The sequence below is a fragment of the Hyperolius riggenbachi genome, chromosome 12 (assembly GCF_040937935.1).
Source record: "Hyperolius riggenbachi isolate aHypRig1 chromosome 12, aHypRig1.pri, whole genome shotgun sequence".
NCBI lineage: Eukaryota > Metazoa > Chordata > Amphibia > Anura > Hyperoliidae > Hyperolius > Hyperolius riggenbachi.
Window position 1 is genome coordinate 88,483,867 of NC_090657.1, and position 26,562 is coordinate 88,510,428.

At 44.3% G+C, this 26,562-nt stretch overlaps 2 protein-coding genes across 3 annotated transcripts in view; one reads left to right on the forward strand and one right to left on the reverse strand.

Annotated features, from left to right (window-relative positions):
• Positions 1–7,148, forward strand: part of WNK4 (WNK lysine deficient protein kinase 4) — a 331,918-nt gene extending 324,770 nt beyond the window's left edge. For both annotated transcript variants that reach the window (XM_068261897.1, XM_068261898.1), the window contains 2 exons: positions 940–999; positions 2,715–7,148. In XM_068261897.1, the coding sequence (XP_068117998.1) occupies positions 940–999; positions 2,715–2,717 (63 nt within the window). In that variant the 3' untranslated portion in view covers positions 2,718–7,148. The remainder of the gene's footprint in view (positions 1–939; positions 1,000–2,714) is intronic.
• Positions 7,149–10,454: 3,306 nt separating this feature from the next.
• COA3 (cytochrome c oxidase assembly factor 3) lies at positions 10,455–26,553 on the reverse strand. The gene is made up of 2 exons (XM_068261902.1): positions 26,322–26,553; positions 10,455–10,827 (listed from the first exon to the last, which is right to left on the reverse strand). Exons 1-2 carry the CDS (start codon positions 26,512–26,514, stop codon positions 10,724–10,726), a joined length of 297 nt encoding a protein of 98 aa, XP_068118003.1. The 5' UTR covers positions 26,515–26,553; the 3' UTR covers positions 10,455–10,723.
• Between the last annotated feature and the right edge of the window lie 9 nt (positions 26,554–26,562).

Here is a 26,562-nt window from a genome sequence, read left to right on the forward strand (position 1 = left end):
CCATAAACCTGGTTCAGATTGTACATGAAGAATGTGTAATGGATGAAGAATCCTCTCATTCTCCTGCAGAGTACCTGCACATTACTCTTACATGTACCCACAGTTACATTGCATAGGGCCTGATAGATGTTCTTTGTTCCTGTCTGTACCTTCTACAAGTACTGTTACCAAGGACTAGTTTTAGGCCTGGTTCACATCTATGCAGCACAGATGGCCATGCGATCGGAACGCAACACGTACGATTGCACGCCATCTGTGCCGCTATCCGCTGCACTGCTAATCCCATCCATTGACAGTGAATGGGTCAGCTCTGCGCTTGCGGGTAGAATGCATGCAGCAGTACGCAAGCGCATCATAGCACATCGTACTGCTGCGCAGTGCATTTGATGTGAATGGCAGAAGGGCTGTCTATACCCTTCTGCTGTTCTTGCACGCCATACATGCTTCCAAATGTGCACGGAAGCGCGGCTGATGTAAACGAGGCCTAAGTCTATTACTAAAAGTATTAGAGGCAGAAGATCAGCTGGATAGCCAGGTAACTGGTATTGTTTAAAAGGGAATAAATATGGCAGCCTCCATCTCCCTCTCAGTTCAGTTGTCTCTTAAAATTATGTTACATACTTTCAATCAACAAGATTGTAATATGCAAATTAGAGGAGTCGGAGTCAGAGGAATACTAACCTCGGGAGTCGGAGGATTTTTGTACCGACTCCACAGGCCTGATTTTTGGGAGTGGAAGGACAGATCCAATTGTTTATCTCATTAGTTTATTTTCATCTCTGGTTCACTTTAAGTATCCCTTTAAGGAGAGACAAATTGTGAGTTAATAGGTAAGATGAGATAATTAAACCGAAAAGCTTTGTGAATCAGCCCCAGAGATACATCCACATCTCCTACAAGTGTGTTTATTGCTTATTGATGAAACTGGTTCTTCTCTAGATAACTACTGGAGGATTTTACAGCGAGGCATGTGATCAAGGCGATAAAGGAAAAGTTAAGGTAATTTTCTAAAAAGACATTTTTGTAAATCAGGTCATTAATATTTATGTTCTTTATTAAAGTGAACGTAAAGCCGGGGGAAAAAAAATGGGCCACAATAGCAGCATAGGGGGCGATATACAGGCTGGGAACGCAAACAATCACTCGCGTTCCCATGCCTAAACCGGAAGTGCTCGCCGGCGGGTCCTGGAGCGTCAGAGCGGGGCTGCGAGGGCACCGATCGGCTGCAGGTGGCTGAGGGAAGCCCCAGGTGAGTTAATCTAATTTTTTCCCCCTGGCTTTAGGTTCACTTTAAGTGTCAGCATGGTACAAAGTGCTGTAACATGTAAAAAATTAGCAAGCTTTTTTTTTTTTTTTTTACAAATTTAATTTAATTAAGTACCTTACAGAAGACTGTAACCCTCATCTCTCTTATATTTGCATAGTGGGGATTGTTGCTAGGTTAGTAAATTAACATTTTTGTCATTCCACTATCTTGCAGCATTCACAGCAGGGCCAGATTTACCATAAGGCACCGTAGGCTCATGCCTACAGGCATCTTAGGCACCCAAACGTCCCCCTACCTATTGGGAGGCAGGGCTACTGAAAGGGAATCCGAGCAGTGCCTATGGGTATGCCTTTAAGCATACCCACAACTAATTATATCCTCATTACTCACACCTACCGGCATGATGTTTGTAATTATATCCCCCTCGGTTCCTTATATTTCATTGCATTGCACTGAATGGAGCTGCCGACACTGGGGAAAGCATCGTCCTGCATAATTCAATGCTGAATAAGGAATCCAAGATGGGGGCCGCGATTTTAATCGCGAAAATAACAAAAACTAAAAGGCGCAGGGTGGCGGTTTATATATCATTGGAAAGAGGAGAAAGAGAGCTTAAAAATGGTATGCATCTTACCATAGTTTCTGCACTGCTCTGAGTCCCTTTAATACTGGGGTGGGGGCACATCTGGGTCCCTATAATTTGGGGGGTGCACATCTACTACCTATATTATTATTATTAGCATGCTACTGCATAAGATCATAAACCCTGTTATATATTAAACACAAAAACAACTATAAAGTGCACCGCTACTGCCTTTAGATTGGACTGTTTTCATTGGATCCTGCAGTTGTAATTCAGAAATCACTGTATACAGATTTGTTCTGACTGGCTTCAATTTCAATGTATGTGCTTCCTGAATAGAACCAAATGTTTAGGGAAGGTTAATGAGATGCAAATAATTCTGAGTTGATGCAAGATCATGCTAATTTTTAGGCGGATAAATGCAGCTTGAAAACAGACCAATCACATTTCACCTTGGCGAGAATCAGTTGGACCATCTTTAAGCTGCATATATTTGCATACAATATTAGCATGATCTTCCATCATCTCAGAATTATTTACATCTGATTGACCATCTCCATAGAGCACAGCTGTCAAACTCCAGTCTTTGAGGGCCATATCCTTACCAGTGTTGAGGATGGACTCAGAGGGAGAAATGTCTTCTACTTGATGAACCACACCCTTCCTGATTCAGGCCCATCAATTAATTTGAGCTGTGACAGAAATGTGTGAGGACCTCAGTCTTTGAGGATTGGAGTTCGACATCTCTGCCATAAAGAAATACTTTTATTTAGATGCATTTCAGAACATGCATATACCTTTATTTTATGTCTCTTCATTTGTATTTGTATTCTATATAATTCACAATATTCCTTTTCCTCGTAGTAATGCCTTTATCGAAAAACACTTGAAGATAAATATTGGACTACCTCAGTGAACCCTGTTGATGTTGTTTTACCAAGTGGTGTCTCCAAAGTTGGGAATTGTTCAATAAGAAGTATTTTCCTGCTATGGTGGAACCTGGGGAGAGCTAATGAGTCAATGTTGTAGATCAAAAACTTGATCAAAAACTGGACTCCCGGCTTGATGGACACCATCGAACAAATGGCCACCCAACAAATGGCTGCTGAGTGACTGCTTATTGGGATTTTCTGCTTAGGCCTTTTCCATCATTATGTCTGCTAGTTGTGTTCCTGTTCCACAAGCTCATAGCAGAGACCCACAAGTGGTAGTTTGTAGTGGGAGGATCCATTGCAATATGTAGTGTTCAGTAGAAAACACTAGATGTTGTTAGCATTGGTGAAATGTTCTTGATGATCAGACTGTGATGACACGACTGTGCACTTTGGACTTCTTCAGAAGAAATCTGGAAAGTCGCCTGCAAACCTTTTTGCCATTTGGCTTTTTTTTCGTTTTTTTATTTTTGCTTGAAGCCACGATTAACAATGAATGTGCATTATCTTATAAAGCTATAGCAATATGATGCAAGTTTTAGTCCAAACTGAATGTGACAGGTTTGAATGAGAGTGATGTTAAAACTTTACCAGGAATGTGAAATAGGTGAATTGCGTTCAATTTTGTTTCTCAAAACAGGCAGAACCTTTAATAATCCTTAAAATGTAGTTTGCATTAAGTATGTTAGGATGTTTTTAAGGAACCAGCAATTGTTCAAAGGACCAATTAACCTAAAACACAAACTGGATTACCGGTACATAAAAAAAGAGCCAACGAGAACCTCTGCTGATATTAGAAGAACTAAACACATTCATCAACTTTTTCTGAAATTTAAGCGTGGTCTATAACAAAGCTGGCCATACACTATACAGTAATGACTGTATAATCTTATCCAACTTTACCCGATATTTGCAGTATTGGGGCCTACCTTAGAGGATACTATCATGTAAAATTGTAAACTGTAAAAAAAAAAAAAAAACCATACATATAAAATGTATTTTTTTTTCCAAGTAAAATGCACTATATTTTTTCCTATATTGCGGTCACTTAAAGAAGGTAGTAAAAAATCTGACAGGTTTTGGCCTGAAAAAAACAGTGCATTTTACTCTAGGAGAAATGTACATTTTGCATATATGAAGTTTACAATTTTTTGTGATAGTGGCCCTTTTAGCATCTCCCTTTTAGTAATCACTTAATGATGGATATGTTGTGCCCCTTCCTAGAGTCTGCCGGCGTATTCACTCTACTCACTATTTTGCATCCAGTGCGCCGCTGCTGCAGTCACCGACATTCGGGTCTTCCATTGCTGTAGGCACCGACCACTGGGCTCGAGGGACAAGATAGAATCCTGGCAGAAGCATAGAGCTTCCATAGCTTGCAAAAGACCAATGGGAATCCTTCCTAGCAATGGGAAAGATTTGTATTGGTCCACCATTCAGGAAACCAATGAGGATGCTCCCTGGTGCTAGGGAGGTTTCCCATTGGTCTTCTGCAATCCATCTGGAGCCCTATGCTTCTGCCAGGTCTCTGATATACTGTTACTTGTACCCCGGGCCTAGCGGCAGGGCCAGTAGTGGGGGTGGACTCATCATGACTGAAAATATAGAAGACAGGTGAGTAGAGCAGGTACAGAAGGGGAGAGCAGACTAGTGAAAAGGACACTGTCCATTTCCATGGGCTTGCACTGATTCTGTTGGGATCCACAGTGTCTGTGGGGGCTGGGAAAATCCTGGTAGTCTGAAACATGAGCCCTTCTTGATCCTAATCAGTTCTATTTTAAGTGGTGATAATAAATGAATTCTATGCTTAACAAAGGATCTATTTACACATCCACATCAGCCCTGCTGACTCGGTCTGGTTGATCTTCCTACTTTGGGAGATATATGGTCACACAGCTAAATCTATAAGGACTAGAGAACAAGCTGTGATGCACTGACAAGCACATGTAGATTCTTACTACCCTTTTGCTTTTAAACACTGTTTATCTTCCATTAATAACCTGATTGCTTTTCAAATTTTCCAGGTACAATTTTAGGTTTTGTTGGGCTTTATTTCCCAACTAAATATGGGTGGTCCGGCATCATGGTGGGCCCAGCAGCGGTCGCGGGCGTTGAGAAATTGCCCCCTTTGCCTTAATAGCCCTGGTCAAGATTAATATTTGCTTAATCATACTTCAAAAGGTACACACGGATACCGGTATATGTCTAACTGACTGGTGCAATTTGTGCTTTTTTTATACACTTTAAATGAAACCTGAACTGAAAATAAACTGATGAGATCAATAATAATAGTCCAACACCTAAACAGGACTTTCCTAGAATACCAGTTTAATTTTGTTTCAAAGCTAAAAATGTTAATGTTTTATCTCAACTGAACACAGACTTTTAAAGTTGTACATCACCCATCTTGAACTGCTGACCTTTTTGTTTTATCAATTACTTGTACTTAGAAGTGTTTCTCTGCCATGCAAGAATTTTATAGCTGTAATTCGTTATCTGTGAGAGTTATGCTACAGTCCAACTTAAGAGGAAGGCTAATTTACATACCTGAATTTTTAGCCATATGGTGAGGAAAAAAGAAAGAGTCCAGTTCTATGTAGCCTTAGGAGTGTATATACACATTTATCTCATTATGTCAATTCAGGTCACTTTTAAAATGGAGTTCCAGGCAAAAAAAGAGTATTTCAAATGTTGGCGTTATAAAGCAACACTTTTACCCCAGGATTGCAGTTTGTAAAAATGAATGCCGTGTAGTAGAGGCCTGCGTGGGTCTAATTTTTCAGACCCGCAACCCGCTTTCTGGTGAATCGGTACCCGCATCTCACCCGCAGACCTGCTACCTGATTAAAGTCAATACCCAAACCGATGCAGGCCTCTACAGTGTAGCAGTGGAGCTGCTCCTGAGCAGTGTTCAGTCAGCCCTGAGTCTACTGTTTCGTGCAGTGCTGGTAAATGCCTCAAGTCATGTCCCAAACTGCTCATTATATGCTTTTAAGTAGTCAGGAATAAATCCCGACGGAGCAGAGATGATGGGATAATTTTCCTAAAGGTATACACAGCTTAAAATTGAGCCAGCCCTAATCGTCAGCAATTACATTTGATTGGCCAAAGTCCAAGGTGTGTGCAATTTGCAATAAAATTTACTTCAGCTCAGAAAATTAGCATCTCATTGATTATTTCTACTCCTGAGTAGTATAAAGGACAACTGTAATGAGAGGGATATGGTGGCTGCCATATTTATTTCCTTTTAAACAATACCCGTTTCCTGGCTGTCCTGATGATCCTCTGCCTCTAATACTTTTAGCTATATACCCTGAACAACCATGCAGCAGATCTTGTGTTTCTGACATTGTCAGATCTGACCAGATTAGCTGCATGCTTGTTTCTGGTGTTATTCAGACACTACTGCAGCCAGATAGATCAGCTGCCAGGCAATTGGTATTGTTTAAAAGGAAATAAATATGCCAGCCTCCATGTCCCACCGTTACAGTTGTCCTTTAAGTTAAAGAGATGTACAGGCAGCTTCAAAGTTAGCCAATTGAGATCAACAGGAAGTGTATTTGATTGGCTCAATTTTAAGCTGCATAAAATTTGCATGCATGCCATAATTAATAGCTCATGGACCATCTAGACGTGTATTACCCCTCCTGCAGACCATTGGAAAGCACTCCCTCCCAGATGCTTAGCATTATGGAAAGCTCACTGAAGTGGAGGAAATTTTTTTAAGTGGTTGAGATTTAGCATCAGTTTTATTTTGCACACCTTTTCATTTTGCAGATCTGGAGATGCATACCAGGTAGCTCCAAAAATATGTGTAAGGCAATGGTGTTTTAGGTTTAGAGTCCTTTTGACTCAATATTATGTCTGTATGTTGCTGTAAAACTTAAAGACTTAGTGGAAGAGCTCTTGATAGTATGTTGCTTATTTGTATTGCTATGAAAGGCTAGCACTGTATAAAGTAATGTGAACATATATTGATACTTTTCTGTTTGAATATGCATAAATATATACATAGAATTTTACACTGCCTAATATAAATTCTTTTGACAGTATCCTCTGTATATACTTGTTTAGGCAGCCAGCATTGATCTCCATCTGTACTGTAATTCAAGGCCCAGCCTGCCGTGCCTTCCAGAGATTTCAGAATATAAATGAGGGCACTAATGGGGCATTCTGGGACTTGTAGTGCAATATCAGCTGTGGATTTTCTGCTTGCCTGCCCCTGATTCTTAGATTGTAAAAGGTGAACTATAAATATATATTTTTACAACAAAGCTTTATTGAAAACCAATAAACTGCCCAGAAATGGAAGAAAAAGTGATTCAAGATGTGAAAAAAACTTTATTAAATAAACAATGGTAAAACATACCAGTGTACATTTATATCATTTGTGTGAGAAAATGTTTAGTTTAATCTGGCATAGCAAGAATGTACAGGTGGGGTAAAAATAGACGGGAATGAAAAGAGGTCAGTGGAGAAAAAAAAAAAAAAAGAGGTAAAGAATAGGGATGGTGAATGAGATGCGTATTATGCAAATGTATGCAAATTTATTCAGCTTGAAGATGGAGACAGCACATTAAAGAGGGATTGTCAGTCACAAAATCAGATTCCATTTACCCCCCACTGCTCTGTGTTTAATATGCAGCATGCAACCTGACCCTGCATTGCAAGCACTCCAATCTAATCAGAAATATTTCAGCTGTAATAAATCCTATCTCAGTAAGACTGACTATTTGGTACAATGACAGTGCAGTTTATAGAAGGGAAAAAAAGGAGTAAGGGAGGAAATTACATCAGGATTGGCTTCAGTCAGAGGGAACCAAGATGGCAAATGCCAGGAACAGGATTCTCTTTGTTTACTATATAACATTTACTGAAATCAAAAGTGGACAGTACAATATATCTGTTATGTAAGTAGAGCAAGTAGTTATCTACTTATGTGTTGTTTTTCCTGGCCTAGTATGGCTGACCCTGCTGCTTTAAAATAACCAATTTGAAAAAGGTGAGATGAATGAAGCTTTTGACCTGTACACACTGATCGACAATACGAGGGGCTTACGAATGCTGAGGTGACCCACATGTTCTTCATGCATACAGCTCTGACATTTTCTGCAGCACCTTACACAGCACATCACTAAAGGCCCAAGCATTATTGGGAATGGAAATCCAAGCTCTCTATGAGAAATCACATTATTAGTATCACGAAACACATTCATCCCAAAAATCATACAGAGGCACGAATAGTGGGAACAGGCCCGCGTTATCCCCGAGTTCCTAATCTAATGTAGCCCCCATAGACTGAGACAGCAAGAAAAACATACAAACCCCAGTAGGTGTCCTGGCTGGAATACAGTCTGGTTTATTACACAAATTAAATTGTCCAACAACAGCACCAATTCAGAGAAGGAACAGCATCAAGTTTGGAATCGTGACATTTTTAAAACAAACCTGTGAGTTCGAAAAAACAAAAAGTCAAATACTTATCTCAGTAGAGGGAAACCTCTGACTTCACTCTAGTGAGGTATCTGTCTTGGGTACTTTTTTCCTTGTAGGTATACTTAATTTAATGTGCAGAAATACAGAAAGAGAACTTTCTTCCAGTCATTTGGATTTTCAGTTTAAGGCTGTATTTCTAAGACTGAATTCTAAACAGCAGCCATAAAAGTCTGATGTAAAATTTGCTTTATTCCCCTGTACAGCTGTCTTATCAGCAGTATTTCCTCAGCCAAACAGAAGTGTTTTGGCTTCTGTTAACTTTACAGGAGAGCCATTGCTCAACTGCCTCATTTGCATAGAATTAAACATTTTCTCTTGCAAATTAATTCATGCAAGTAATTAGCAGGACTAGTACACTAAGTACCCATGTTTATCTCATTACGTCACATGCTAGTTCATGCACACCTTCATAATCCATGGTTGTCCTCTGTGCAGCTTGTAAAGGAAACCTGATATGAACACCTCAGGAGTTTTAGTTATTGTGTTTATCCGAAAATAAAACAGTATCTTATATTAATTTTTGCACCAAAAGATGTGCTAGGGCTTATTTTCAGGGGATGTCTTATATTTCTATGAACACAAAAGTTATTGTGCCGTGCCCTCCTGCCTTCACCACTGTGCCGCCTCTTCCTCTGCTAAATCCACTTCTTGTGTGCCCGTGTCCCCCTTGTACCTTTAGTGTCCTCCTCTATTCACTGTCCTCCTGCGTCCCATGTACTCTGTGTCCTCTGCTGTGTCTTTCACTGTCCCCCATGTCCTCCTGGTGTCCCCTGCACCCCTTCAGCTTCATGCCATGCTGTCCCGTGTCCTCTGATCTCTTCCTGCATCTTCTTTCTACCAGCTCCATGCCGCTGTTCCCAGGCTTCCTATGGGGTAGCAAGCTTCCTATACGGCAACTTCTTTTTCTAATGGAGCTGATGGTCTTGCAGGTGGAACCATTGTTATTGGGCCAATCACTGCATTCGGTAAGTAGCAGCGAGTGCAGTGATTGGCCCAATAACGTGAGATCATGGGCTCCAGTAATAACACAAGTTGCCATACTTTTTTCCCTTACTGCCACTAGGGTTTACTTTCAGTGGATGTCTTCATTTCTGGGAAACAGGGTAGCTGGGGATTCCTCCAGCCCCCTGTAGCCCATCTGGTTCCTCGGATTCCGTCCATACCCTCTGTTGTACGGTTGTGAGGCCATGCGCTATCCTGGCCATGCACACCATCCAATTGCACTCCTGTAGCCAGAAGCATTCTGCATAAGCGCAGTTACAGTCTTCATGAATGGCGCATGTGATGAACGCACTGCAATGGGGCAGTTACGCATAGCTGCACATGTGCAGTCGCCTTCACTAAGCCAGTTGGGGAATTTATTGAGCCAAACAGCAAGAGAACAGTGGAGACCAGACAGAACTACAGGGAGGTGGAGGAAGCAACAGGTTAGTATAAATCCTAAAGTGTCCATCTCAGATTCTGTGTCTTGTCTCCTCTGAGAACATTACTAAATCCATCCCAGTCAAAAATTGAATTAATAAAAACTTTCACTTCAACAAATATTGTATACTGTAATTGGAAGATTCTCATGATGCAGCATGCAGGCAAGATATGGTCTGTGGAGGGCTACTCAAGCCAACAATGGGAGTGTGTAAAGATCAGGCTTGAGGTGTTCAAAAGCCCTTCAAGAAAAAAAAAGTGGTCTTCCAGCTTGTAAGAACAGGAACTGCCATCCTTCTGATAATCCTTCCTGAAGTACAACTTGCATGCAGGGCTGTGGAGGAGTCGGTATAAAAATCCTTCAACTCAGTTCATGAAACCAACGACACTGACTCCAGGTACCCAAAATTTCTCTGACTACTTACTCTAATACTTACCAGGGCTGTGGGATTGGTACAAAAATTATCTGACTCCAACGTTTATAAAACCTCTGACTCCAGGTACCCAAAAAATATGTGTAAGGCAATGGTGTTTTAGGTTTAGAGGACTTTTGACTCAATATTATGTCTGTATGTTGCTGTAAGACTGAAAGGAAGAGCTCTTGATAGTATGTTGCTTATTTGTATTGCTATGAAAGGTACCCAAAAATTGCTCCGTCTCCTCCACTCCAACTACACAGCCCTGGTTGCATGTATCAGATATTAGTTTAAATCACAATATTCCTAAAATTGATAAACTCTAAATGCACCAGGACTTCTATAGAAAGATAATTTATTAATAAATGAAAATCTGAACAAGAGACACAGAAGACCACCTTGAAAATTAGGTTATATTGGACTATACACTCAATGTATCAAACAAATATACTTCATACAGCTGAGACGTTCTGTGCACATAAGGGGTAATTTCAGCCTTGGACATAAAGGTATCGGCGCAAGAGAAAACTTTGTAGGCTCTTTACCCCAGGCTGTAAGCAGGTATCCAAGCACAAGGTCATTCAAACGGACACTTCAGAGTCCACATTCAGTTGGCAGATGTCTTTGGGTATCTTGCTCGAGCCACTTTTGCTTCCTCTTCTAGTTCATCTATAAACCTCTCTTGTTTAACAGAGAAAAATGTATATCCATCTGTATTGAAGTTAAGGAGCATACAATTCACGAATGGCTCCACTAGGGGGCAAACTATAAACAGGCATAGAAATCATGTATGTAAATATTATACTTACATATATTATGGTCATAAAAAAATAAAATGAGTACCCAAATCTGAGAAATGTGTCAACCAAACCATCTTCATTACAGTAAAGAAAGTTTGTAGAATACCCTTTTCCACCTGCACAAGAGAAATTGTGTTTGGCATAATTAATACATTTCTAATTCCTTTTTTGACCAAAAATAGTGGCCATGTTACTTGTGCATTACAAAACCATTTCTAAAGGAGGGTCCTGATAGTTGTAGCACCTCTGCTCCTTAAAGGATACCCCAAAGTGACATTTGACATAATGAGATAGACATGGGTATGTACAGTGCCTAGCACACAAATAACTATGCTGTGTTCCTTTTTTTCCTTTCTCTGCCTGAAAGAGTTAACCACCCTGGCGTTCTATTAAGATCGCCAGGGCGGCTGCGGGAGGGTTTTTTTTAAATTTAAAAAAAACTATTTCATGCAGCCAACTGAAAGTTGGCTGCATGAAAGCCCACTAGAGGGCGCTCCGGAGGCGTTCTTCCGATCGCCTCCGGCGCCCAGAATAAACAAGGAAGGCCGCAATGAGCGGCCTTCCTTGTTTTGTTTAGATCGTCGCCATAGCGACGAGCGGAGTGACGTCATGGACGTCAGCCGACGTCCTGACGTCAGCCGCCTCCGATCCAGCCCTTAGCGCTGGCCGGAACTTTTTGTTCCGGCTACGCTGGGCTCAGGCGGCTGGGGGGACCCTCTTTCGCCGCTGCTCGCGGCGAATCGCCGCAGAGCGGCGGCGATCGGGCAGCACACGCGGCTGGCAAAGTGCCGGCTGCGTGTGCTGCTCTTTATTTGAACAAAATCGGCCCAGCAGGGCCTGAGCGGCAGCCATCGGCGGTGATGGACGAGCTGAGCTCGTCCATACCGCTAAGATGGTTAAATATCAGGTACAGTGTTCTCCCCAGAGCCAAATAGGTGGGCGCGCCGCCCGGGTAAGGTTACACCCCCGCCCGGCTGCCAACACGTGGCTGTAATTGAAGTCCGGACTGTTCTGCTCCTCTGCGTCATAAATCCCCGCCTACTGACAGCACGTGCCTGTGAATAGTGAAGCCAATGCTGTTCTGCTCCTGCTCCTCTGTGTACGAGATCTCCTTGAGCTCGTACAGTCACTGAATTAGCATGGACTGGACTGGGCGGGACATTTACATCCTCATCAGGCAGCCGCTGAGTTCCCAGGATCGTAAGTCAGGAAGCCAGTCAGTGAGTGAAGCTGCGGGGGTCCGGGGAATGGGATTCTGGAGAGGAATGTTATGTGTGCCTGCAGCTCCTGTGTGAGTTTGTGTGAGAGCAGCCCTGCTGTCCCCCTCACCCCCTCCATTGTGAAACTGTTCTCTGGAAGCAGCCAGGGAGACGGCTGTAAAGCCATTAAGCCAGAACTTCTCCCTACCCCCCTCCTGGCAGGACTGATAAGGACCTGGGGCTTTCAGAGTTGAGACTGCAGGGTCCTAATGCTGACCTGCTAAAGTAAAGGTGCCCATACATCTAGCGATGATGGGCAGATTCAATCAAGAGACAAATCTCTCTCTGATCAAATCTGATTAGAGAGAGATCTGTTGGGTGCCCATACACCACAGACCGATTCCCCATCAATTTCAGCATGGAATCTCTCAGGAATCATCCGAATCCGCCGCCTCGCCCCCCCCCCCCCCCCCCCCTGACTGTCCCCAGAGGAGCTCACACTCTAATCCCTACCGATAGTCATAGTCTAATGTCCCTACCATATTATTATTATGTATTTATATAGCACTGACATCTTCTGCAGCACTTTACAGAGTACATAGTCATGCCACTGACTTTCCTCAGAGGAGCTCACAATCTAATCCTGCCATAGTCATAGCTCTGCCTAAGCCACGCCCACATTCAGTTGCATGGTAACACCCATTTTTTTTGCGCTGGCCCTTCATTCCCCTGGTCGCTCCCCACCCGGCTACTTTTTCATGCCACCCGGCTGGAAAAAAATTCTGGGGAGAACACTGAGGTATGTAAGTGGCTGACTCAGTCCTGAAAGGAAGTGACTACAGTGTGACCCTCACTGATAAGAACTTCCCCTTTTTATCTCTTTCTTGCTCCCAGAAGTCATTTTTGTGCTAGGAAAGTGTTTTATAGTTGGAATTTCTTATCAGCGACGGTCACACTACAGTCACTTCCTGTCTGAGTCAGGACTGAGTCAGCCACTTACATACCTGATATTTAACTCTTTCAGGCAGAAAAAGAAAAGCATAGTTATTTGTGTGCTAGGTAAAGTACATACCCATGTCTATCTCATCATGTCACTTTGGGTATCCTTTAAAAGAGTAACTGTTAGGCATAAAATCTAAAATCAATTATCTATTAGTAGCTGTTCTATAAGTAAAATGGACGCTAACCAGGCAATTTAAAAGTTTAAAATCAATATCACTTTTTTCCCAATTGATTTCTATTCCATGATAGCAGTTATCACGCTTTTGTGATTCAAGCCCCTTGATTGGAGCGCGGTCACGTTCCTGGGCGGAGGTCACTGTGCTGCCATGCTATGATACTGGAGCAATTATACGCGAATGGAGGGGGACGCAGCCACAAGAAGGTGCGGGAAGAGACTGCACACCTCCCCCTACACATAGCATCCTTAGCTAGGGCTTATTTCCGGGGAAGCACGGTAGATCATAATTTGTCACCACACACAGTATTGTGTTTTGTACATAAACAATTTCTGCATTATGAATGTTTTATTACCTGGCTTGCAATACAGTCTTACTGTGTGAATGTCAGATGCACAGGATATATGGCTTCTTATAATGGTTTCTTATTGCAAGCAGGGCGGTGAGAGGCTCACATGGCCTTTACTAAGTTGCTGTGCTGGCCATAAACAGACCTCGTTCAGATCATTTAGCGCAGATGGCTGTACGATCGGAACTCAATGCGCTGCACTGCAGATCCCATTCCTACAGTGAATGGATCTGCGCTACGATTCTCGATAAATACATGCAGCAGTGCGATAGCACATCGCACTGCTGCGCAGCGCATATGATGGGAATGGTAGAAAGGCTGTCTATGCCCTTCTACCGTTCTTGCGTGTCGCACACTATGCGTGCTGCCAAAATGCGCACGGCAGAGCATATAGTCTGAACGAGGCATAAATCCCTCTCAATGGAGGGAGGAAGTGAGTTTGGTCAGCCGACCTGCTTTACCCAGGGGAAGGAATTCACTCTCTCGGCAATAAGGAGCTAGAGATGCTCAACTCCGGATCCGGATTAAATCCGAATAGTTATTATTCGGATTTCATCCGGTTAAATCAAATCCCCTGTGCGGAGTGGGTGGGGGTAATCTTACCCATCATGTCGTCTTCTTCGATCCGTCCCTCGGCGCCTCCTATGCAGTGTTCTCCCCAGAAATTTTTTTCAGCCGGGTGGCATGAAAAAGTAGCCGGGTGGGGTAAAATGGGCGTGGCCATGACATGTGCTGGAAAATGGGTGGAACCATTACATGGGCGTAGCCAACTGTAATGTAACGGTGTCGTGGGTAAGTAGGTCAAGCTGTGGCTAGTGAGGTGGGTGGGTAAGTAGGTCAGGCTAGTGGGGTGTAGGTCAGGCTGGAGGCTAGTGGGGTGGGTGGGTAGGTAGGTAGGTAGGTCGGTCAGGCTAGTAGTGGGGTGGGTGGGTAAGCAGGTCAGGCTAGTAGTGGGGTGGGTGGGTAAGCAGGTCAGGCTGGTGGCTAGTGGGGTAAGTGGGTGGGTAAGTAGTTCAGGCTGGTGGCTAGTGGGGTGGGTGGGTAAGTAGTTCAGGCTGGTGGCTAGTGGGTGGGTAAGTAGTTCAGGCTGGTGGCTAGTGGGTGGGTAAGTAGTTCAGGCTGGTGGCTAGTGGGGTGGGTGGGTAAGTAGTTCAGGCTGGTGGCTAGTGGGTGGGTAAGTAGTTCAGGCTGGTGGCTAGTGGGGTGGGTAGGTAGGTCAGACTAGTGGGGTGGGTAGGTAGGTCAGACTAGTGGGGTGGGTAGGTAGGTCAGACTAGTGGCTAGTGGGGTGGGTAGGTAGGTCAGACTAGTGGCTAGTGGGGTGGGTAGGTAGGTCAGACTAGTGGCTAGTGGGGTGGGTAGGTAGGTCAGACTAGTGGCTAGTGGGGTGGGTAGGTAGGTCAGACTAGTGGGGTGGGTAGGTAGGCCCCCCCTCTTAGATACCATGGCAGCAGATCACTCCTCACATTCATCCTCGGCTGTTCCCCAAAGGTCTCCCCGAGCTTCAGTACCTGCTCCGTGCTGCGAGACAGGGCACAGCCCTGCTGATCACCCGGAGCACACCATCCACCTCTGCCAGCCAGCGCCGCGCTGCCAACCACTGCGGGCCGGGTATATATATATATATATATATATATATATATATATATATATATATATATATATATATATATATATATATATATATATATATATATATATATATTCTCATAGCCTGCATATGGAGCAAGATGGATATTCATCTGTCAGTGAGCTGCGCACATGCCTCTCTCTCCACAAACGTCCCTGCACAGCTCACAGACATGCACGGATTGCACGCGGCACACGGCTCTGCAGAAGGCGGCTAGCTCTAACATCATGCCGGTTTGCTACGCCTATCAAAGCACGAGCTCGCCGGGAAGCGCGAGATCTCGAGTGTAGAGGGGAAGCAGCGCATCTCCGCATCTCTGACAGCCGGACACTTGCGGCTCGCGATGACAGGGACGCGCAGATTTATCAGCCGGGCAGTAACTTATTTTACTTGGGCTCAGAGACAACGGGACATGCAGTCTCATCAGCCGGGCGGTAATGAAACTTACCCGGGCGCTCCGCCCGGCTGATTGATCCTGGGGAGAACACTGCTATGATGTGGTCCACGCCCGTCACGTGACTACAAACATTTCCTCCTTCAACCCAGAAGGAGGAAGTGTTTGTAGTCACGTGACCGCCGCTTGGACCGCATCTAGGGAGGCGCCGAGGAACGGACCGAAGAAGACGTCATGATGGGTAAGATTAGCCACCCCCGCCCACGTGATTTGATTTAAGTGGATGAAATCCAAACAACTATTCGGATTTCATCTATCAACTATCAGATGCAGCCCATAAGGGGCGAATACAAATTTACTATTACATGCATAAAAAGGGATGCTGAACTAGAGCTTTAAATGACAACTGTAGTGAGAAGTATAGGCAGGCTGCACATTAATTTATTGTAAACAATACCAGTTGCCTGGCTGTTCTGCTGATCTATCTGGGTGCAGTAGTGTCTGAATAACACTAGAAACAAGCATGCAGCTAGCCTATGGCTAAAAGTATATAGGTTAGTTTCCATTGCGCGGATGCGATCACATTGCATCGCAACTAGTGGCGGGTGACTTCTGGAAGTCCAGATGCAGCTGTCCGTTCCTGCCTATGGGATATCTGCAGCATGCATCCGATTCGTTTCCCAGGTCGCATTGCAAAATGTGCATGCAATGGAAACTACTCCATTGACATACATTGGCTTCAGTTTCGGTACGATGCAAATTCGCCCTTAGAGGCAAAGGGTCAACAAGACAGCCAGGTAACTGGTATTGCTTAAAGTGGGCCTGAACTCTTGCACAGATCAGAAGGAAAACAGAGAAATGCACCCTGTATGTATTTAGAGAGTTTAGCCTGTCTAATTCCCCCTCATCTGTGACTAATCACAAGTTGTAATTTGATCTCTCCATTGTGTCACACAACAGCCTTGGCAGAGATGGCAGATAAGGTAATTTAAAAGCAGGGCTGTCGAGTCGGGACAAAAATCTTCTGACTCCAATTCCTCAGCTTATGAAACCACAACTCCGACTCCAGGTACCCAAAATGGCTCCGACTTCGACTCCTTAGCCTAATACTTAACAGGGCTGTGGATTTTGTACAAAAATCATCCGACTCCCGACTCAGACTCCTCCGTTTATGAAAACAACAACTCCGACTCCAACTCCGGGTGCCCAAAATTGCCCCGACTCCTCCTCTGACTCCACAGCCCTGTTTAAAAGCACAGTATACCACAATGTCTGCTTCCACAAAAGCAGCAAGTAGAAAAAGTGCAGATTTTTTGCAGGATTTGTATAAGCCGTAACAAAAATATTTTTCTTAAAAGGGTATTATGCTGTTGCGTACCTTGTAGAGCAGAGAAGAGTTCGAGTTCAGGTCCGCTTTAAAAGTAAATAAATATGGCAGCCTCCATATCCCTCTTGCTTCAGGAGGAGTACCAAGCCAATTACTATTGTAACAACAGAGGTAGGTAATAGGTCTGAACAATTTTAGGTAAAATTGAATGGAGCGATTTCTGTCTGAAATTGTGATTTTGATTCAATTCACAATTTCCTTCAAATCAAGCTTTGTTCCCCCTCTGTCCCCCTGTCTCTCTTTGTGCCCCCTTTGCCCCTTTATGCCTCCCCTGGGTCTCTCTCTTGCCCCCTTTGTATCTCTCTGCCTGCTCGGTTTCTCTTTCTGTGCCTCATCTGTCTCCTGTGTCTCTCTCTGTGCCTGCTATTTGTGCCCACTCTGTCCCTCAAGCTGCATCAGTTCTGGATATAGCTTCAAGCACGAGTCCAGTGATGCCCATCTATCCACTTCGCCTCCTGCAGGCTCTAATGCACAGAATACTTCCTGTATGTCATGTGACATAGAGGAACCCGGAGTTATGCCAAGCACAAGGGCTGGCAGAAGGCGATGGAGTATGGAGAGCATTAGGACTCGTACAGAAGGTATGTCCAATGCTGCAGGCCGCACGCGCCGGGACTTTGGGGAGGTTTGAAGCCACTTCTTCAAACTTCCCCCATGTAGAAATGACATGATCGCGATAATTGCCACTTTGACGATTCCAAAATTGTGATCTTGGTGATTGTGATTTCGGTTTAAAGTGAACCTTAAGTCTATTAAAAAAAAAATGAGATTTACTCACCTGGGGCCGGTGACGGCGAACCCGGAAGTGTTCGCCGGCGTGTCCTGGAGCATCGGAGCGGGGCTGCGAGGGCACCGATCAGCTGCAGGGGGCTGAGGGAAGCCCCAGGTGAGTAAATCTCTTTTTTAATAGACTTAAGGATCACTTTAAATTTTATTTATCTTTCAGGCCTAGTAGGTAATTACATTAACTAGCAAAACATCTTATGAAATGTTGCCATATTTGTTGCAATGTTTGGTCCTACCCTAAAGCCTCCTCTATCAATGTAACCATCTGGGTGTGACACTGGATGACACAGCGGTAAAAGCTAGCTCTGCTCCCTTCACAAGAGTGTACATAGCAAGACACAATCTATTTACAGAAAACTACCAGGTGCTCACTTGACTTGCTCAATCGATGGAGAAAGTCAATGGGATCAGATACCACGATGCAGCATATTATTTTCAGAATACTGTACTTAATAACATTAGGCAATTAGATTTCAGCCCAGCCAGACTGATAGCTGTATTATGCTATCCCTGAAGAGGTGGACCTGTACACCAATGCACAGCATGCAGGATTTTCAGCTTCTATTATAGTCAATGGAAGTACACAAAAAAAAAAAAAATTGCTCTAAACTTGGACATATGTGAACCACATGTGTTTAGGTGGTAACTGCTCCACAAAACAGCAAACGTAATGGAAACCAGATTACAAGCCACACATCATAAACATCAGAAACACTGGTACACTGTGCATCACAGAGCAGGGTACGAAGGGATACTAGTGAACATCAGGCTGAAGGATAAAACAGTATATAGAGGGCTAAGGTACAGTGAGCAGGATATAGAAGAGTATGGTACAGTGGGTGTCAGAGAGCAGGATATAAAGGAGTATGAAGGTACAGTGGGTTGCAAAAGTATTCGGCCCACTTGAAGTTTTCCACATTTTGTCATATTACTGCCACAAACATGAATCAATTTTATTGGAATTCCACATGAATGACCAACACAAAGTGGTGTACACCTGAGAAGTGGAATGAAAATCATACAGGATACCAAACATTTTTTACAAATAAATAACTGCAAAGTGGTGTGTGCATAATTATTCGGCCCCCTTTGATCTGAGTGCAGTCAGTTGCCTATAGACATTGCCTGATGAGTGCTAATGACTAAATAGAGTGCACCTGTGTGTAATCTAATGTCAGTACAAATACAGATGCTCTGTGAGGGCCTCAGAGGTTGTCTAAGGCCTGGTGCACACCAGAGGAGTTTTTCTGAGCGTTTTGAGTTTTTAAATCTGCTGCTAATGTTATCCTATGTATCTGTGCACACTGGAGCAATGAGGTTTTGTAAAAAACCCCATAGCATTACATTGGGAAGAGCTTTTGAAACCTCTAAAAGCTCTTCCCAATGAAATGCTATGTTTTTTTTTTACAAAACCTCATTGCTCCAGTGTGCACAGACACATAGGATAACATTAGCAGCAGATTTAAAAGCTCACAACGCTCAGAAAAACTCCTTTGGTGTGCACCAGGCCTTAGAGAATATTGGGAGCAACAACACCGTGAAGTCCAAAGAATACACAAGACAGGTCCAAGACAGGTCAGGGATCAAGTTATTGAGAAATTTAAAGCAGGCTTAGGCTACAAAAAGACTTCCAAAGCCTTGAACATCCCACGGAGCACTGTTAAAGCGATCATTCAGAAATGGAAGGAGTATGGCACAACTGTAAACCTACCAAGACAAGGCCATCCCCCTAAACTCACAGGCCGAACAAGGAGAGCGCTGATCAGAAATGCAGTCAAGTGGCCCATGGTGACTCTGGACAAGCTGCAGAGATCTACAGCTCAGGTGGGAGACTCTGTCCATAGATTAGTCATGCACTGTACAAAGTTGGCCTTTATGGAAGAGTGGCAAGAAGAAAGGCATTGTTAACAGAAAGCATAAGAAGTCCCATTTGCAGTTTGCCACAAGCCATGTGGGGGACACAGCAACCATGTGGAAGAATGTGCTCTGGTCAGATGAGACCAAAATGGAACTTTTTGGCCAAAATGCAAAACGCTATGTGTGGCAGAAAACACTGCACATCACTCTGAACACACCATCCTTACTGTCAAATATGGTGGTGGCAGCATCATGCTCGGAGCGTGCATCTCTTCAGCAGGGAGAGGGAAGCTGGTCAGAGTTGATGGGAAGATGGATGGAGCCAAATACAGGGCAAACTTGGAAGAAAACCTCTTGGAGACTGCAAAAGACTTGATACTGGGGCGGAGGTTCACCTTCCAGCAGGACAATTACCCTAAACAAAGCCAGGGCAACAATGGAATGGTTTAAAACAAAACATATCTATGTGTTAGAATGGCCCAGTCAAAGTCCAGATCTAAATCCAATCGAGAATCTGTGACAAGATCTAAAAAACTGCTGTTCACAAACGCTGTCCATCTAATCTGACTGAGCTGGAGCTGTTTTGCAAAGAAGAATGGCAACGATTTCATTCTCTAGATGTGCAAAGCTGGTAGAGACATACCCTAAAAGACTGGCAGCTGTAATTGCAGCAAAAGGTGGTTCTACAAAGTATTGACTCAGGGGGCTGAATAATTACGCACACCCCACTTTGCAGTTATTTATTTGTAAAAAATGTTTGGAATGATGTATGATTTTCGATCCATTGCTCACATGTACACCACTTTGTATTGGTCTTTCACGTGGACTTCCAATAAAATTGATGCATGTTTGTGGCAGTAATGTGACAAAATGTGGAAAACTTCAAGGGGGCCGAATACTTTTGCAACCCACTGTATATATGCACTATGTTACATAAGGTGTGTACAGAGGAGTAAGATACAGTGGCAAGACAAATAACATTTATATTGCACGCTTCTCCTGGCGGACACGAGACGCCAGAGCTGCAGCCACTAGGGATGCGCTTAGTCTAGCCCAATGGCTCCTTACGGAGCCAGCACGGCTTACTGAACAGGAAGAGCCAAGATTTGAGCCCTGATCTATGTCTCTTGTGGCAGAGCCCTTAACCAGTACACTATCCAGCCACGACCACAGTGGATGTCTGGCAGGACAATAAAGCTGACCTGTATTCTGCTGCCTGGTACATTGGGTGCAAAACCTACAGAAATACGATACAGTGAGTGCAAAATTATAGAGGTCAAATTTGATTAGTCCATTTTCAAACTGTATACATTTGCATAATCCTGCATCTATTCAAGATTATTTGCAAAAAATTTATTATCCCTATCAGGTAGCAGAATACAGTGGAGTATTAGTATACATGGTAGAATGGTTGACCAGGTTTAGAGAGGTACCAGGGAACATGGTACACTGGGTTTGTGAAGGTGTACAGAGGCGCCAAAAGTATAAAACACAATAAAATCGTTTAAAACGTTCAGGAGGCAGTGGTGGACCAGCCACTCCAAACAGACACGATGCTGTCGATTAAGGTAATAATTTATTCACAAACTCCTAGAGACAACTGGCAACACGTTTCACGGGCACAATCCGGCTTCATCAGGCAATAAACAGGAGTATCACACAGCTAGGGGTCCAATCTACACTTGGCACCTATGAGATGGCAAGCGTAGATTGGACCCCTAGCTGTGTGATGATTGCCTGATGAAGCAGGATTGTGCCCGTGAAACACGTTGCCAGTAGTTTTGAATAAATTATTACCTTAATCGACAGCATAGTGTCTGTTTTTAGTGGCTGGTCCACCACCGCCTCCTGAACGTTTTAAATGATTTTATTGTGTTTTATACTTTTGGCGCCTCTGTACACCTTCACAAAGTGAGTCATCCACCCTTGGTGGAAGGGTGGTATACCCTCCTCCTCTTCTATCCACAGTGAGTGACATCTTAATCCTGAGTAGGGACAGGTCTAATCTCCCCACCTGCTTCTACAGTGGTTGCCTTTGTGGTAACCCTTGGTTTGTAAGAATAATACTTACGTTTCATTTACTCCCTCCTTTTCTCCCATCGTCCTCCAGGATGGCTAAGGATGAGACATTGTCTGCTCCCTCCCCAAACGGAAACACCTGCAAGAGTTAAAAGTTTAAGACACTGCCCTATAAAGGACCTCCCTCTCCCTGCACATTCAGTTTTTGTTCGTTTCCCATTTCACCTGGACGTTTGCACCTGCATAGTTCTTTATTTTATACTGTGGCATGCCTGGGGCGCCCATGTATTAAAGTGAACCTCCGGACTAAAAATCGACTCAGCAGCACTGAAAAGGCCTGGTGTTTCTTTAACAGTTTCACAGCATCAGAACTTTGTTTCTCTTATCCAAGCGTCATTTTTAGCTGTACAGAAGAAAACTGCCCGGGCTTTTTCCCCCTGATGCTGTGCAAAGCATGATGGGATTTCTGATGTTGTTGCTCTCGTTCTGCTGTTTTGGTGCAATTTTTTTTTTTTTACATTTTGAATTTGACATTTGAAGCCTAGCGTGTGCAGCTGGGAGGGGTGATCAGGACACAGGACAGTTGGAACTGTGTCTCCTGCTCCTTGTCACCTCCTTTCAACCAAAAAGATGGCTGCCCCCATGACAAAGATGGCAGCCCCCACGAATCAAAAACATTTGCCTGTTCTTTTAAAACAGGGTGGGTAAAAAATTATATTACCTATCTATTCTAATTAACATAACGAATGTAACCTAATGACAGTGTTTGTTTAGGCTGAAGTTCCTCTTTAAGTCAGGGTTTGCCTATATGGTGGTGGAGGCCGTGGGTGGTGATATCCCGGCTTTGGCTACAACCTGGAGGGGCAGAGGTACCTGGGTTGCAGTCATCTGTCCAGAAGGAGGATCGCCGCCATTGCCACCTTTTGCATAAGTTCTCTGAGTAATGACGGCGGTTAGCGCCGTTCCGGATGTGACGTCAGACGCATACGCGTCACTTCCGCTGGCCACGGATTGAGTGAGGGCTGGCTGGAGGCGGCACCCTCGCTCTGGCAAAGCGCTTTTAGCGCGAAAAACACACAGGGACGCCGGTCAGCACGCCAGCATGGAGCAGCAGCAGACCTCCTCAGCGGCAGCTATGGAATCCCGGCCAGAGCAGGATCTGCTGATCCAGGAGTCTATCTACCATCCAAATCTCCAGATACTGAAATTAACAGCATGGATATTGAAGAAAACTTATTAATAAAACAGGGATTTTCAAGACAGGTTGCTACTACATTAGTAAACTGCAGGAAGATGTCTACGAGAAAAAAATATATAAAAGTTTGGAAGGCTTATTCCTCCTGGAAAGAAAAACAAGTAAACAAGTAAAGAATTTGTAAAGAAAAACGGGTTTAGATCAGATGATCTTACGGTTATTTTAGAATTTTTGCAGAGTGGGGTAAACATGGGGCTGAAAGTAAGCACCCTAAGAGTACACATATCTGCATTATCTGTGTTTTTGCATAAACCGCTTTCTAAAAAATGTTTAAGAATTTTTTGATTTCAGTCGCTAAAACTCAGCCTATACCTGAAAAGTTGGTCCCACCTTGGGATTTATCCTTGGTTCTAAATTTTTTAAACGACAGAAAGGTTTGAACCTATAGCTCTGACTCCATTAAAGAATTTAACGTTAAAGGTCGCTTTCCTAGTAGCAATAACCTCAGCCAGAAGAATAGGAGATATTCAGGCATTATCAATTAAGGACCCATATATGGTAGTACACGCAGATAGGATTGTTTTTAAATCTGATCCCGCCTACTTGCCAAAGGTATCAACAGCTTTTCACCGTACACAGGAAATTATTTTACCTTCATTTTCCCCAAATCCGCAAAATGATAGAGAGGTTCAGTGGAACAAATTAGATGTCAGGAGATGCATCTTGACATATTTAGAAAGGACGGCAATCTAGCAATCTCTTTGTTTCGTATATGGGAACGTCTAAAGGGCTTCAGGCATCCAGAGCAACAATAGCTAGATGGGTGAAGCAACTGATTGGCTGGGCTTATAAAGAGTCACAGGAGTCAGCCCCTTCTAGGATCACAGCCCATTCCACTCGATCTTTGGCAGCATCTTGGGCAGAGAGATCAGGAGCGAGTCTGGAACAAATTTGTAAAGCAGCAACATGGTCTTCTCATAGAACATTTGTGAAGCACTATAGAGTGGAGTTGCTATCCAGCCAAGACCAGAGTTTTGGACGTAACGTTTTACAAGCTATCATCCCTCCCTAAGGTAAATTTCTCGTTTCTATCATCCTTAGCCATCCTGGAGGACGATGGGAGAAAGTCCCAGCAGCTTACCTATAGCTGTGTTTCGGCGAGTCCTCCAGGATGGCTACTTAGTTCCCAACCCTATTTATTATATATGCTAAGTATGTTATGATGAAATGGGAATTACTCTAGTATAAACTGAATGTGCAGGGAGAGGGAGGTCCTTTATAGGGCAGTGTCTTAAACTTTTAACTCTTGCAGGTGTTTCCGTTTGGGGAGGGAGCAGACAATGTCTCATCCTTAGCCATCCTGGAGGACTCGCCGAAACACGGCTACAGGTAAGCAGCTGGGACTTTCCAATACATACTACACTATATTCGGCTCTCGGTTTTCTGCTTTCTGGTACACTGGGGGTCAGGGAGGAGCAGGAGAAACAGCACCATTGTAAAGTGCATGTCAGAGAGCAGAATATAGAGGAATGTGAGGAAACATGATTGGGGGTCAGGTAGCAGAATAATGGCTAGTGGGTGGGTAGGTAGGTCACACTAGTGGCCAGTGGGTGGGTAGGTAGGTCACACTAGTGGCTAGTGGGGTGGGTGGGTAGGTAGGTCCCTCCTCCTTCTCAGAGAGCATGGCAGCAGATCACTCCTCACATAGATCCTCGGTTGGTTCCCAAAGGACTCCCCAAGCTTCAGTACCTGCTCCGTGCTGCCAAACAGGGCACAGCCCTGCTAATCACGCAGATTACCCCATCCACCTCTGCCAGCCAGCGCCGCCAACCACTGCGGGACGGGTATTTCTTGAAGCAGCATCCTATTGGTAGGTGGGCGGGGCGGATGCCCGTATATTTGCGGGAGACGCTGACTCATCCTGCCCCAATCACATCGTCTTAAAAAGTGTCCCCGCTGGAGGCTGCGCGGCCGCCATTTTGTAGAAGATCGCCGCTTAGAGACATGCTTGCCGATCAGTAAATACTTGAAAAATGGCGCAGGTGTGTGAGGGTCTCTAGTGTTTTAGACGCCGCCACCCTCCCAGCGCGCACTGTGCCTCTGCCGAGCCAGACACAAAGCCTGGATGCTGTTGTTGTATCGGCTGCTAGGAGAGAGAGGCTGACCTGCTAGGCAGGCGGGCGGGGTTTCAAAACAGCCAGGCGGCCCGCCCACCTAATTGGGCCTGGGGAGAACACTGTGGCTGCATCCTGCGCAGATTTCAAATGTATGCTTTTTCAGCATTCCCCACCAGGCAACTGATATTGTTTAAAAGAAATAAATATGACAGCCTCCTTATCCCTCTCACTTCAGGTGTCCTTAACACATACCACATCTTTAGCCCCACATATCATGCAAAATTCACAATCAATATACACATTTTCCTTATTCAAAGCACACTGCATCTTTTCATCACCACTACTTTATCCTTGTATTAGCATATGACATACAACACTCAAATTTAGAGGATGGGAGTAAAGTTTAAAGGTCACACACACACACACACAAATATGTAGTTAAAGAGGGACAAACAAGGGGGGGGGGAAGAGGGAGCAGGGGAATGGTGACTTGGTAACTGATTCGATAATTGTTATTAAATCAGATAAAATTTGGTACTATCAAGAGCATGCCCGATCAACAATTTGACCAAATGTAATGCTGGGGATACACGGTACGACCCGGCGGCTCGATCCCTGCTCGTTCCTGCGGGCGCTCCTTATCTTCCGCTTGATTCCCCACTATTGTCCACCCGCGGGGATCGAGCAGGGAATCTATCCGGCGGGTCATCGGATCTGTCAGATATTATCAATCGAGCCATCAGCAGCTCGATTGATAAGGGACAAAGGCTCCGTGTATGCCCAGCATAAGGCCAAAATTGGTCAAATGTATTGATCGGACAGCCAGGAAAATCTTGGGAAAGAAACCCCTCCCCCCACCCCAGTGCCCATGCACTTACACTTTACCTGTCACGCCACCACCAGAATGCACAGCTCTGTGTCTGCTGTACTTTCACATTGGTGCCTCACGTGACTACTGGCATAGTGCACGTGGGGTGCATATGTGACGTCACACACGCACCCTAAGTGCAATATGTCAGTAGTTACATGGGGCGCCAATGCAGAAATACAGTGCAGAGATGGCATGAAAGGTTTAGTATAAATGTAAAAGTTGGGGTGGCTGGGCACACAATAAATTGGCAACATCACAAAGTCAATGCCCAAAAGATGTCATGCTGGAGGGAACTGCCCTGTATTGTACGGGCAGCCAGATTGGATCAGAGGGAGATCTGATTCTGCCCATCATCGCTAGATGTATGGGCACCTTAGGTATTCAAAATATAACATGATCATCTCAGCACACTGTGAAGGATACAGATTCCCAGTACAACAGTCCCTATTGCAAGGGCAGTGAAGATATTTCTAGATTTCATCTTCCCAGAGTTCTTCCTCCAATGAGCTATCTCCGCCCGCCGTACGGACTCCTGCTGCTGCGTGGTCAGCTTCTTCGGATCTATTCTCTCTCCGTCTTTGAGCTCTGACCCCTGAGAACTCCCCATCTCCGCCATGTCTGCGGGCTGCGCAGAGTGATGCTGTCACTATCACGTGCTTCTGCA